General features: G+C 35.5%; 1 protein-coding gene across 6 annotated transcripts in view; it reads left to right on the top strand.

The window, feature by feature from the left end:
* LOC102676221 (glutamate receptor ionotropic, kainate 1) overlaps nt 1-13,934 on the top strand; it is a 153,303-nt gene that overhangs the window by 83,165 nt on the left and 56,204 nt on the right. For all 6 annotated transcript variants that reach the window (XM_031508779.1, XM_031508781.1, XM_031508778.1 and 3 more), the window contains exons 4-5: nt 8,527-8,778; nt 13,750-13,925. In XM_031508779.1, the coding sequence (XP_031364639.1) occupies nt 8,527-8,778; nt 13,750-13,925 (428 nt within the window). The remainder of the gene's footprint in view (nt 1-8,526; nt 8,779-13,749; nt 13,926-13,934) is intronic.

Raw genomic sequence — 13,934 nt, 5'->3', positions numbered from 1 at the left:
TTTTTTTTTTTTGCTCTCGTTATAAATAAAATTCCGTTTGGAAATATATATTTTACAAGAAATAAAATCTGAATATTTTACACATCTACGATAAATTATACTTAAAAGAAACTCGACGTACTCGTAAAAATTGTCTTCATTAATCCTTCGTGTAATTCTGATATTTTATTATTATCATCTGTTTTAAAATTCCGTCACGAGCTATGCATGTTTAGAACCCGCGACCAGAGTTTACAAGCATTTTTTCCGAGTTTTCCGAGGTGATATAAAATTGCGCTAACACTAGAGAGACATACATATTTAAGAGTACAAAGGGGAAGCTTTATTGCGTGCACGCGGTATATAATAGTAGTTTTTAATTTTATCATGGCAACGAACAAGAATAATCTGACTTCTATAATCGTACGTATTTATCGCCTGTTGAAAAAAATATCTTCAAATATTATTTGAGAGTTTAATGAATACATTTTAGCAATATATGCGGTTCTTTTGAAAAATTAATTTTAAGTGCCAAAACAAATTATATACAAGAACGTCGAGTTTTATTTATTCAAATTATAAATAATTGAAATTTCTGTTGAATAAAAACAGTGGTGTATTATAAGATCAAAGGATTAAATTCAAATTCACTTCCTTTGATATCAAGTTAAAAAAAAAAAAATCACGATAAAAGTAATAACGATAGCGCGATTTAATACACGAAAGGTTAATTCGAACGAGCTGTAATGTAAAATTAAAGGAGAGGCGAGATTCAAATATTCCACCCCCTGTTCGAAATATTTCACGGAACCAAGGCCACAACGGTATCCTAATTAACGTTAACCAAGGAAATAAACATCCTACTCGGAAAACAATCAAGTCATAATTGCGCAACAATCATAATGCATAATCTACCAACACCAAATGAAATCTTAGTAAATTAGCCCCAAAATCTACTCTTGTCCACTCGTTGAAATGGGTCGGCAGACCGCATTTATTCGGCCTTCGTGTGGCGACCAACATCCCTCAGGAATTTTACCAGGCCGATTCGCATCATAAATATTCTCAGTTGCTGAGTTCTCGCGACTGGCATCTCGTATCCACGTTAGTTTCCGTTTAAAGATATATTTCAACCTCGTCTGAAAAGATTTCTCATTTTCAATAGCCTCGGCCTCCATCTTTTCCTATTCCAGTTGGATCTCCTCTTCTCGTGATAAATCCTCGAGGGATCGCAAGTCGTATTTTTTTCCCCTCTTCCTTTCTCAATTCTTCATGTCATATTGTGGGCTTAACGTCGCACGGTGACTAACTTAAACTTTGTGGAAGCTGATGTTTTCTTTGAACGATAATGTTTTAAAGTTAATTTTTGATTGATCGATTAATTTACCACATATGTGCTGATTAAAATTCTTAAATTGATTGCACGATTGATTTTGCAACTAAAATAATAGTATTGAAGTCTATATTTTGATGATTCTCAATTATTTTTGAACTGAAGTCTTCTTTTTCATTATGCTCTCAGTGTCTTTTCATTTTGGAAGATAGTAGAAAAGTAGTGGAGAGTTTGATTAAATAGCTTCCATAATTTTACGCTTCAGATACATCAATACAGTAGATTAATAAATTATCACTTGGACTCAGGTGAAGTGTAGAAAGAAGTACATGCAAATTCAAATTTATTGAATATTGCCTCAATTTGATTCTGACTCATCAAATATATCCAAAGAATTAATATTCTCGTTATTCCTCTTTACACTTAATTTTTTTGCATCATTATCTAATTTTTTCTTCCACTTATTTCTTCTACTTCTTCAATTCCTCTTCTGTTCATAAATTAATAAAAATGCTTTTCGTCGATCAATAATAATAGTAACTCGTTCAAAATAGTGAAGTCGAAGAAAAAAATATTTAAAATTATTACGCGAATAAAGAATATATCATTACGATTTCTTTTACAGAAAAATTAAATATTTTAAGTTTAAAAATGATTGAATTCACCGAGAAGAATCGAAAAAGACAGAGAAAGACGAAATGTACGATGAAACCGTGATATATTTCTATCGTACCATCAATTTGAATGTATGTATCAAAATAACAATCGTGTATGCAGATTAAAATATTCGATTGTAACAATCGTTTTCGATCCTCGTCGAACGATTTAATCAGCGGACAAATGAATCGTTCTTTTATCCCGTTCATCTTTACCCCGATTAAACCGGCAATCGAAAATACCGAATATGCAAAGGGGAAAGAGAGACGTGAAAATGAAGCTGACGATGAAAAGCTTGAAAACATAATTTTCGCGAATTAATTGGCGTCGATGTTCGCTTGCCATTGGAACGATATCATCCGCGCGACAAATTCCCCTCGCATTTCATCAGATTTATTCACCGTTAAACGCCGATTCCCTGATTGTCATTTCCTTTCACGATCTCGAACCAATCCTAAACGAGAATATCGAAAAAACGGATTCGTTTCATCGTCCCTTTTCCAAAATTCGTCATGAAGCTTTTTTATATGTATATGGACATTAAGATAATTTTTGATCAAACTCTTTGACGTTAAAAATTTCAATAATTTTGATGAGGAAATTTTAATGGAAAATCAACACTATTCGTATTATTCGTGAGTCAATCACGAGTTTTAAAGATGCTATTAATATTGATTATCAACTTATAAAAATCAAATTGAAAAGAATATCTATGATACATTTTATTTTCAAAAAAAAGACGTAGATAATTGTAGATTTTTTTTGTATCAAAATTTAATATTGAAAATTTTGCCACGATTATTGATATTTCGAGATGTAAGAATTATTGCACTTTACTTGAACTTTTTAATCTCGTCCATTCGATCGACACATTGTGATATCGGGAAGAAAAATTTGTCGCGCCGGAAAATCGTGATTTCCTCGTAGGATGCCACCGAGAAGAGAAGACAAAGCCTTCCACCGCGGGGAAAATTGAATTCGCGTAGAGGGAAATCGACTCGGGAATGGGACTCGATGAATTTCTAAGAATTGGCTGTTCGGATTACAAACGACGCATGCATCGATGATGTTCTCGAGCGAAAAAGGAAATGGATCGACGGGGAAAATTAGATTTTCCAAGGAAATTTGGATCCACGAAAAAATTAAGCGGTTTATTATTTTTATTTTTGATTTCGATAAAGAATAACGCGAATTGTTGTCAATTTATGAATAGAAGAATGGCTCGTTTAATATTTACGTATGTATCAGTCACAAAAGTTTGTACAACACAAATTCAATCAACGGATTGTATTATGAAAATTAAATCAAAATTAATTGCAAAATTAGAAATAGATAATTGTATTAAATATAATGGATTATAATGTAGAACAATTTATTTTTAAGTATACGAAAACTTATGTGACTGATTGTACATCAATCGTCAATGAAAGATTGATATTTGTATTATCACTTCTTCAATAATGTTCATTCTTAATGAATATTTTTAAGGATATTCAAATTATAAAAATTTCTATAAATATTTATATCAATACCGATTATTTGTCACTCGTTTCTCATTCTATTCAGTTGCAATATATCCTTAAAACGATCGTTATCACAATAAGAAGTAATAATGCCGATTGTTAATAATAAAAGTCCCTTTCTACAGATTTTATAATATCCGTTTCATCGTAATAAGAAACTTTGCCGATGCTTTTATCAATATTTGGTGAATCCTCGCGACTTCGAGTCGTTTGAAGTTACAGTGTCATCATGCTCAAACTGACAAACAAGAAAACGAAAAAACAAGAAATCTCAAAATTTATTGAATAACTTGCACTCCTTTGATCTCTCGAGCCGGAACATTTTAATGGAATGGAAGTTTTCGTTTATTACCGACAAAAGATGTAACAGCCGCTTCTTTGTGACCAAAATTGGACTCCCTTCAATGTTGATTTGTCGGAAAATTTATTTCTTATAATTAAAACAAAAACTTCTACTTTTCCATTTTATCGAGATTCTACACCTGATACTCGTTTAAGATTCTTCAAAGTTAAATTGCTTGTATTCAAAGTAACATTTGACTAATATGAACAAGAGTTTCAAAATCGAATTACTTAAGCAGTTTCGAGCAACTTGACTAATCTAAATGAGGCTTTAGTGTCTAAACTTTGTCACGTCGACATCAATAGCTACAATTGTTGTTGTAATTAATTTACAACTTAACTATACTGATTTAAAACTTACTACACCATACCAGAATGCATCGAAAATCGTGACAGAGGATGATTTCTCTAAAAATAAATGTAAAATAGAAACGAAATAGAAACAACTAGATTCAACTGATTTTCATTTCCAACAAATGCATGAAGAAACTTCATTACAAATTATCAAAATCTCTCGAATCGATAGAAAAGAAGAAATATCGTTTTCTGATGATAATTAAATAGAATCCTCGACGTCACCAACTTAACGACCATTTTCAACGATCATATTTTCCCGCCGAGAAGGCCAAGAGGGAAGAAAGACACGGATGCGACCGATGTAATTTCGTTTAAAACGTGCAAGTGCGCTTGAAAGCGCTGATGGAGGACCCTCTTCTTCTTTTTTTTTTTTCCCTCCCTCCCCCCGTTTTTTTTCGACAGACAGGTAAGCGAGACCGTTTAAAATCCGTGCCGACACGCGAGCACCCGTTGTATTTTTAATTTACTGCTTCCCCGTCGGACACTCTTTTGCTCCCATTTCGTCTCGGTATACCTATGCCCTCCGAACAAAACCTTGATATCTTTGTTCCTCGACTCTATAGAGGGGGAGGGCCGTCCGTTTCCAGCAACGAGGAATTCAGGTCAACCGGAACGCAAGATTGCCAACGTTTCGTTTCCCGCTTCGTAGGAACTTTCAACGAGTCGACTCCGCGTCGCAATTAAATCTGCGTTCGTAATTCCAACGAAAAAAGAGAAAAAGAAAAAAAAGAAAAAATAAAACATAGGGAAAAGAAGAAGAAAAAAAAAGGAAACATTTTTTCATTTTCTCATCCTAAATGGTAAAAATGGTACGGGATTCGAAAGATCCGATGCGTTTAATCGCTTTGTTTTCCCACCGGTTTTCAGCCATTCGGACATTCCCGAGTTCCGTTTCCTCAACAAGAGAAGGGGCCGTTTAAAGTCCTCCCTTCAATCCTTCCTCCACCTCTCGTTACCATTTTGAAAGAGGAACAGGGGCATGATTCTCCTCCAACACCGTGACCGCGTTAACGCCACATTGTTGCGCGATCTTTTTTCATCGAGTGTGCGAATGGCGAGGAGGAAGGGATCGTTAGAGGGGAAATTAGTGACGAAGCTATTCCTGCGTGTCAATGCGCTCGAGAGGTGATCGTGTTGCTCGATTAAAAACGAAAAATATATAGGGGAGATATATACGCGGGGGAGAAAAGTTCTGTTTTTCGAACGAAATTATTATTGGTAATAATTCCTGACTAATTGTTCGATGGAAACAAGGGATATTTTAACATTCCGGGTTGTAATAACGGTACATGTTTAATTTTGCTTCTCTTATCGATAGTGTTGCATTACATTCCGTGTATCGAGCATCGGTTGTTCAATTATACACTGTACATTGCAGTAATTCTAAAATACATATTAAATATCGGATCGAGAATCGAGGAAACAACGATTCGATGTAAATGAATTCTGTAAAATTCCAGGAAAATTCTGGGAATAATAATTATTGAAATATGAACGACACAGTAGCCGGATGATTTTAAAAAAAAATAAAAGAAATTAAATGGAAAAAGAAATCGTATATGTGACGTTAAAAAACGAATTTACAAATCGATATTAAACAAATAAATTAATAACATATTTAACAAATATTCGGTAATTTATTAATCAAAATATATTTAAGAATGTTTAATTGGCAAATTATTAACTCTCTGTTAAAAATTATATTTGATGGAAATGAGGAAAATGATGACTGATAACTCGAAGCATTTCTACGTCAGTAATTCGAGACGTTAGTGTCGGTTCGTTAACAAGAAGAGTAACATGGTAACGAAGTAAAGAGACTTATTTACCATCGTCGAGAATACGACTTAATCAAGGGAATAACGACGACGAACGAGATATCTCGAGTCGTTCAGACGATGAACAGTCGTAAGGTTGACTTGGCTGTCTTGTTCTCGCCAAACGAATAAGAATTTTCATCGAGTTCTGCACGATACAGACATCAACGACGTTAAATCGAATTACGATTGCTCGAAGACAAGACACTGATAGATCTCGAAGCTGAAGAAGCTTTCAAGAAGATCGATGAAACGCCCTTTACTGAATCAGCTCACAGAGTTCCTTGGATGAATTTTACGTGATTCTCTGATAAGAGACCAGAGCAATTGTTAAAAATCATTCTATCCTAACCTTTTCGAAGATAAATTTATTAAAATCAACAAGAGATAATTATTATTTGCCTCTCTACAAAAAGTATATTTATCCTAAATTATTTTTAGACATTATTAATAATTATAATTGTTGAATGAAACAGACATTGGAAAATATTTTATGACCACTTTATTTCTAATTCCTATTTTTTCAACAATACTCTTTTCCATTATTTTATTTTCGAATCGTAACAAGACGAAGAATGAAAAACAAGAAAGAAATATTCCAATATAATATAAAATCAATGCAATTTTAACGAGTTTTCGATCGAGGCGCGTTAAATGAAATCAGCAGTGTAAATACAAATGAAAAGATAGTCTAGCCTGATTGCCTATCAAAAGGGACAGGAAGAAAGAATCGCGTGAATAATTCTAGCTAGCAAAACGGAGAACGCTTGAAGAAAGAACAAAATCCTTCGAAATCGTCCGGCGATGTGTCGGAGGATCTTTTCTTCGAAAAGAGAACAGACGTTCGTAAAGTATATCGCGGATAATGGATCAGGAAAGCCGTCGGTCTGATAACGTATCAATTTCCTGTCCATTTTCCTTGCGATCTTTGTGCACGGGCATAAACATCGTACTCGTAAATCATACGATCACGTCGCTTCCATGAATGTTCGATTAATACGTGAACCGTGAGTCGAATATGGGCCGAGTCGATGGAAAAATAACACGAGACAAGGTATTGTGATGGAAAACTAGAGAAAATTCGTTTCCATTCACGCCTTTGTCACGTTTTGATCTACGATTTCGATCTACACGACTCGAGAATATTTTATTGCATTAAAAATCGTCTCAGAGTAATTTCATTTTCGAAATAGCGTTTATTTCCAATAAAAATGCAATTTGTTCACACACTTAGACGATTTTCTTCAAGAAAATATATCTTTGTCATTTTTTGAACGTTGCATAAAAGTCATTTCTAAATTTCCAATTATAGAAATGGAGGATACAGATCCGTCTCATCCTTCAAACACCGTAACACGTATAAATTTTACTCTAGTTTTCCACCAAATATTATCTTGAATATTATTCAAGATAACAAATAACAAGGTAACAAGTAAAATAAGATTTTCGATAAATCCTATCCAACATTGAGTGGTCAAATTATTTCGTATGAAAAATACCAGAAAAATATTTTCGTACCAGTTATTTCAAAAAAAAAAAAGAAAAACATTCATCGATCAACATTCGCCCACCCATCATACCTCAACTGCTCTTGCATTTCTTTACAAAAAAAAAAAAAAACTCGTTGCAAAATTTTCCATCCCAAAACCGAGCGTTTATCGCAGGAAAGAACGTTTTCCAAACCGTATTTCGAAGGGTTACGAGTAATCCCACGAGTTGGTATCCGGGATTGCACGGTTCCATACCATACACGCGTAGCTAGAGTAAGAATGTCCGTCGTAACGTGCTCGTTCCACCATACGAAAAACCGAGTGAAGGCAAGTAGCTGTGCAACTCTTGTTTACAGTCGAGAGAAAAAGGCGGGGCAAAGTTTCGCGTCAATCTTTTTGTCGCCGATTCGCCGGGCCACGATGAAAGTTTACGAGGAAGATTACCGTGAAATGGCGTAGGAAATACACGCAACTTCTCCCCTGATATAGGGAGTCCCGAGCGTGTCTTGTCTCGAAATATGAAATCGGAGTGTCAACACCAGTCCACGCTCTCCATTTCCATTTCCACGCTTCTTCGTGCCATTTTGCTTGTTTACCTACTACATTCTCATTCAAATCTATTTAAATGGGAACGTTGGGAACGTTTCTCAACTTGTGTGTGGGTGGTGACACTTCTGTTAGCATTCGTTTATTTTCGTATTAAGTATACTGAAATATTTCAGAGAGATGATCCTTTTTGCTTCGACGATTATTTAATTCCTTCAAATTTGAACGAGAAATAATTTCATGTATCCATCCTTTAATGTACGTCACGTGCGTCGTACGTCATGAACGATGAAATTAATTGAAGTTATATATTATGTGATTCGTTTCTTATCAAATATTACACCAATGATATGATAATTAGGTTAAAGAAAGTATTTACGTACTATATAATTTTCAGCCATTGTAGAAAAATATATAGAAAAATTGATAGATAAAGATTAACTGTCAACTGTCAAAAAAACCAATAATCTTTCTTATTTCAGCGTGCAAGCAGCTGTCGAGATCGGTACAAGGGATCTTCGGCCCATCCGACCCTCTTCTAGGCGCCCATATCCAGAGCATTTGTGAAGCTCTGGACGTCCCGCATCTCGAGGCCAGAGTCGACTTCGAGCCAACGTTCAAAGAGTTCAGTATAAATCTCTATCCATCTCAGGACCATCTGAACAAAGCCTTCAAAGATCTCATGTCATTTTTAAACTGGACCAGAGTGGCCATAATCTACGAGGAGGATTACGGTAAGCATTCACTTCAGCTTAAAACGAAGAAAAAACATCTGCATATACATATACGTATATCTCCTTGCCGTTATACTCGAAAACCACGATTATTCAAAACATACGCACAAGTAACGTAATTGCATAACACGTAGCGTCGTGTTGGAAATATAAAAATGGTGAAATGAAAAATGGAAAAAAAAATTGGGGAAAAAAGGAAAGAGAGAGAACGCGACGAAGAGAAGCATAACGCGATGCAAACAATGAAGCAAACGTTCCAGGTGGCAGAGGATTTGCAAGCGTACGAGTGCCACCTCTCCAAAGGAGTCACGGAGCATTCCAGCCGTGACGTGTCATACAGGCTAGTTATTACGCTGTTCCTTTTTTCTTCTCGTTTCGTCCCTCGTTTTGTCTCGTTTTTTAACAGCGCCGCGCCGGTCGCCGTGATGCATCCCTATGCAAATAGGGACGTCGGAGTCAGCCAGCGGAAGTGGATGCCGGCGCGACGCTGAAATGTCGGGCCTGTCAACCGCACGCACACGCACGGAACTGTTCCGCGTGTAAAATCACACGATTCGTAATTATCCTTTTGATCCTTGCTTCTCGTTTTCCTCGATCCTCTATCTCGTTTCTAATGAATTCTTTCGATAATCACGGGAGAGATATTCGATTTCGAGAAATATCGAAAGATCAAACGAGGTTCTTTTTAGATTCGTGGATAACGTGGTTCATCATTTTTGAGTGAAAATAGATATAAAATTAAAATTCGTAATTTTGATTTCGTAAAGTGTTGAAACAAGATCTTCAGAAACGAGGTTTTCTTTGAGTTATTCTCTATTCTTTTTTGACGAGAGAAATGGAAGATTTATCCCAATTAAGCTTTTCTTACATTTATTATTTGAAAAATTTGATGTCTCAAAATATTTTATTTCATAATAATAACTTAATTCAAAAGAAAAATTAAATAATCGTGGATTATTATCACCTTATTTTCATGATCGGAAATATTGAAATTTCACAGAGTCGAAAGATTGCAAGCTACTTTAATTTCAAGTTTCAATATTATGGCTTTTAGCAGATAAACTTCTCGAGGTGAGAACTGCACTTCTATTAATTTTCCTCGAGCTTTCTTTTTTTTTTTTTCTTTTTTTTTAAATACGTGAAACTTTGGAGTTGAAGAAATATTGAAACGTGTTCTTTCGAAGTCAAATAATTATCGACTTCCAAATTCCTCGCGTAAATTAATCTTTCAACACCAGAGATCTCCAAACCTTCATTTTCAGCTGGAGCTTGTCTCGTTAACCTTGAATTTCCCTAGGTCAAAGCGTCTTTCTTTGCCTTGCCGCGCCAAATTTGCTTCTCTCGTTTAATTAACACCTTCTAAAGTCAACGGTTTCTTGTTCTTGCAAGTTTCCAACCCCCTCGAGCTTTTTGCCCATGAACGACAGGAAGGTGAACACAATAGGAAGTAACTTGGCCAACGAGGTGCAACCAAACACTCGTCCAAGTTTCCATTCTATATTTGTAGCACGCTATATTTCTTTTTTTCTTTTGCATCAAAATGTCATCAATGATGTTTTATCCATACTATATAAAAAGCTTTTTATATCAAACATCGATCATATGTGAAATTGATTGAAAAATCTAGTTTTTACATATAGGGGAAAAAGCTTTTTTTATCTCTCGTTTATCTCTATTTCGTCTATATTTTATGTTAAAATTCCATGCACAAATAGAAAAAATGAATTTTTCGAATGTCTTTTCATTTCGTTTCTTGGATTCGAACAATTTTATAGTTTTAAATAAATTTATTCTCTATTTATACTCGATGCTTTTATTTTATGAATTATTCGGAGAAAAATGGAAGAGACGATGATTATTTGCTAGAAATACTTCTCTTGATTAAACGACGTAATTGTTTACAAAGAGGAAGAAGGAAAGAAGAAACATTCGTTGCAAAAATGAAGAAAATATCCTGGGAATGATGTTTTTCTTTTTTTCTTTTTTCTTTTTTTTTTTTTGTTAGATTTTACGGCAACCATAAATTTCTCAGTAAATCCGTCTAAAAATTCCTCTTCCTGGTGAAGCATGTCACCGAGCATTTCCTATATATTCCATATGATGATATATATTTTTCAACGTGTCTATTCATTGAAAATGCGAAAAAAAATTCGCTTTCCGCGACACGACAAAGCTTTCTCGCGGCTCGATCGTTTAAATATGACTCAACTTTCTCCGCTCGATCTCTTTCCCAACAAAAAGAAAATTATTTCTTAAACTTTTCCATCGCATTCTACCCTGAGGGCTTTAATAAACTCGATTAAAATGTAATCCAATCAAAATTCCACCCTGTTTTGACATTGAACCAAGGATATAAACTTTACGAAGCATGATCGGAATCTCATAGAAAATGCCAAAAGAATAGAAGACCAAAGATTTATTTATGAACGAAAGAGGAAAGAATAGCAGTTTTATACGTCCTTTTTTTAAATCTATTTTGTAATGATACACACAATGTATAGAAATCAGAGTAGCCATCTTCTTTTACTCAAGAAGACTCGAAATAAAAAAATTTTATTCTACATTTTGCCCGTATATTTTCACCTTATAATCCACCATCTAATATGCAATATGAGGCTTTCTATTAATATATAGGCTTTCTATTAATATCTCAGTTGTACACACATTCTCCTACAGTTGTTTTCGTTACGGGGCACGTATACGTATACGTGGAAGACCAGCCCGTATGCAAATTGAGCGACAGGGTGCCCACGTTTCCGCCGTTCATCTGCGCTTTGTGCCTGCCGCTTCCGCCAATTATTCTTCCACGAATTAATTACCCGAGCGTCGCCTCGCCTTCGAACTCGGGTGACTTGCCTCTTTGGCTGGCATGCCGTTAAGCTCGCATTGAATAGCACGCGCGCCTCCAATCCGGATGCTCAAAGCGCGCCATTGTATAAACGTTTTCGCGCAACAGAGGCTTTATACGAAAATATTAAATCGCGACAGGATAGCGAGCGAGATGAATGGTTCTTTTCAACGTTTCAATGCTTTTTCGTTCGACGCTCGAGAAACAATTTTTTGAACGGGCGCACTCGTATGTTCGTATTATTCAACTATACTTTGGTGTAATATTTTTCGAGTTTTAAGAGGGTGAAGTTTCGTTCGATGGACGGGGCGAAGATTCTTCAAGCGGTTCTCGACTTAGACGCTTCAAGTTGAAGTTTGACTTTCATTAAATTTAGCAAGGGAAATTTTTAAACCGCTCTTTAAACACGTTCGACACGTTTTCAGGCTTTGATAAATGGATCGAGCATTCAGATAGCGCGCAAGAAGAATTAAAGATCAAAGAATTTCATTCCTCGATATCAAGAACGTTTGCAGAAATAAATTATTCTTAGTAGTCCTTTGAATTTGATTTATTTTTCGTCTCGTTTCGATTCTTCTCCCGTTTACGTTTAAATTGCATGGAAAATTACTATTTAATTAATCTCGAACGATCTTTACCATTTGCTACCATTTCAACGATTTCATTCACGTTAACAGAAAATCGTGTAGAGTAACAAGACGGATATAAACTCGTATTTAAAAAAATATATGCATGTATATCAAAAAGGGGAACTTGAGGCTTTTCTAAATTTTTGCTGGTCCAACGTGCTTTTTGTATCGTGCGAAACCGTCATAAATTACCAAGCTACGAGAACCATCCAAGTCGCGGTAACCAGAGGGTTGTTCCGCAAAGCAGACTCTCTCTCACCCCTGTACTCGCTCGTCCTCCACCAAACCCTTGTTGCCTGCAAATGTATGTACACGAGCACAAAGGGTCGGGCGGACGTGTACACGTTGCCCTCGAAAAGGCGGCGGCGTGATAATTGAAAACCACGTCTAAGAAGCGGTTTGTTATCTTTCAATTTTACGTTTGAAGCATACCCAACCCATTACTTAGAAGGCGTTCTCTCTCTTTCTCTCTTTCTTTCTTCTTCCCCTTCTTTCCCTTCCTTCGTTCCTTTCTCAGCGCGGAGAAAGGTTTCTTTCATTCGTGGGAATAGTGGTTTCGTATAAAAATGACTGGAATTACTCACATCGCGCGATACGAGGAATAGGAAAATTTAATTAAACGAAGTGTTTTTTCAAAAATTCAAGTTGGCACGGTTCGAGATATTAAAAATGCACAATGTTGGCGGTGCATGCAATTTAATAACACAGCGTGGATTATTGAGAAATTGCACGCGAGAGAAAGAAATTTTCTTTTTTCCCCCGTCCAATTGTTAGAGGCGCGGCGCTGTGATTAACGATTTTCGATGGATTTTCGTTTGATGAATTTCATTCTGGATGCTTGTCATTATTGGAAATGGAAATATATGTCGAAAATGAAGAATCTATTTTGCATAGAATTGCATAGAATTTCTACGTATCGAGACGTCTTCACAGTAATGGAATTTTGTCTTGTGCTTTTGTTGGAAAAATCGTGAAAGATGAGATGGCAAATCGACTCAAAATGAAAGTCGACTGGCAATAAATCGACTGGCAACGAAACTCGATTAAATAAAGTTGGCCTTTGGCCTTTGGAAATCTCGCGTGTAATTTTTTCGCGAATTTCATTTCGTCTCTCGGTGACATGGAATTTTCGCTGTCGAATTTTCGATTCAAACGAATCTTGCGTTTCTTTTTTTCTTTCTCTTGCATAATCGAATCATTTTTCACGTGCAACTTCAATCGTTTCCACTCAAAAGATAAAACAATCAGAATTCGAACAGTATACGTGTTTTATTACTCCATGATCTTTAAAGAAATGTGATATAAGCGATGAAAAAGTTAAAGTTGAAAAGTCTGAATATTTTTTTTTTCTCAAATATGAAATAGCAATTCTGCTATTATATTAATATCTTTGGAATTTAATAAGTAATCTTATACACGTATTACATTTATATTAAAAAATATGCACAACAATTTGTACTACTTTTTCATTGAATTTCATTTATTTCTCGATAGGTTTATTCAAGCTGCAAGATCTCGTGAAATCACCGCCTTCGGCGAGAACTGAGATGTATATTCGCCAGGCAGGACCTGGTTCTTACAGGCAAGTTCTTCGAGAAGTCAGACACAAGGAGATCTACAAGTTGATCGTCGACACCGATCCTGCGCACATGCAACAATTTTTTCGTGCGGTGAGTCGA

This window comes from Apis dorsata, unplaced genomic scaffold (genome assembly GCF_000469605.1).
Source record: "Apis dorsata unplaced genomic scaffold, Apis dorsata 1.3 scaffold_99, whole genome shotgun sequence".
Lineage (NCBI taxonomy): Eukaryota > Metazoa > Arthropoda > Insecta > Hymenoptera > Apidae > Apis > Apis dorsata.
The sequence above is the reverse complement of the archived record's forward strand: the minus strand, read 5'-3'. Positions and strand labels throughout refer to the sequence as shown.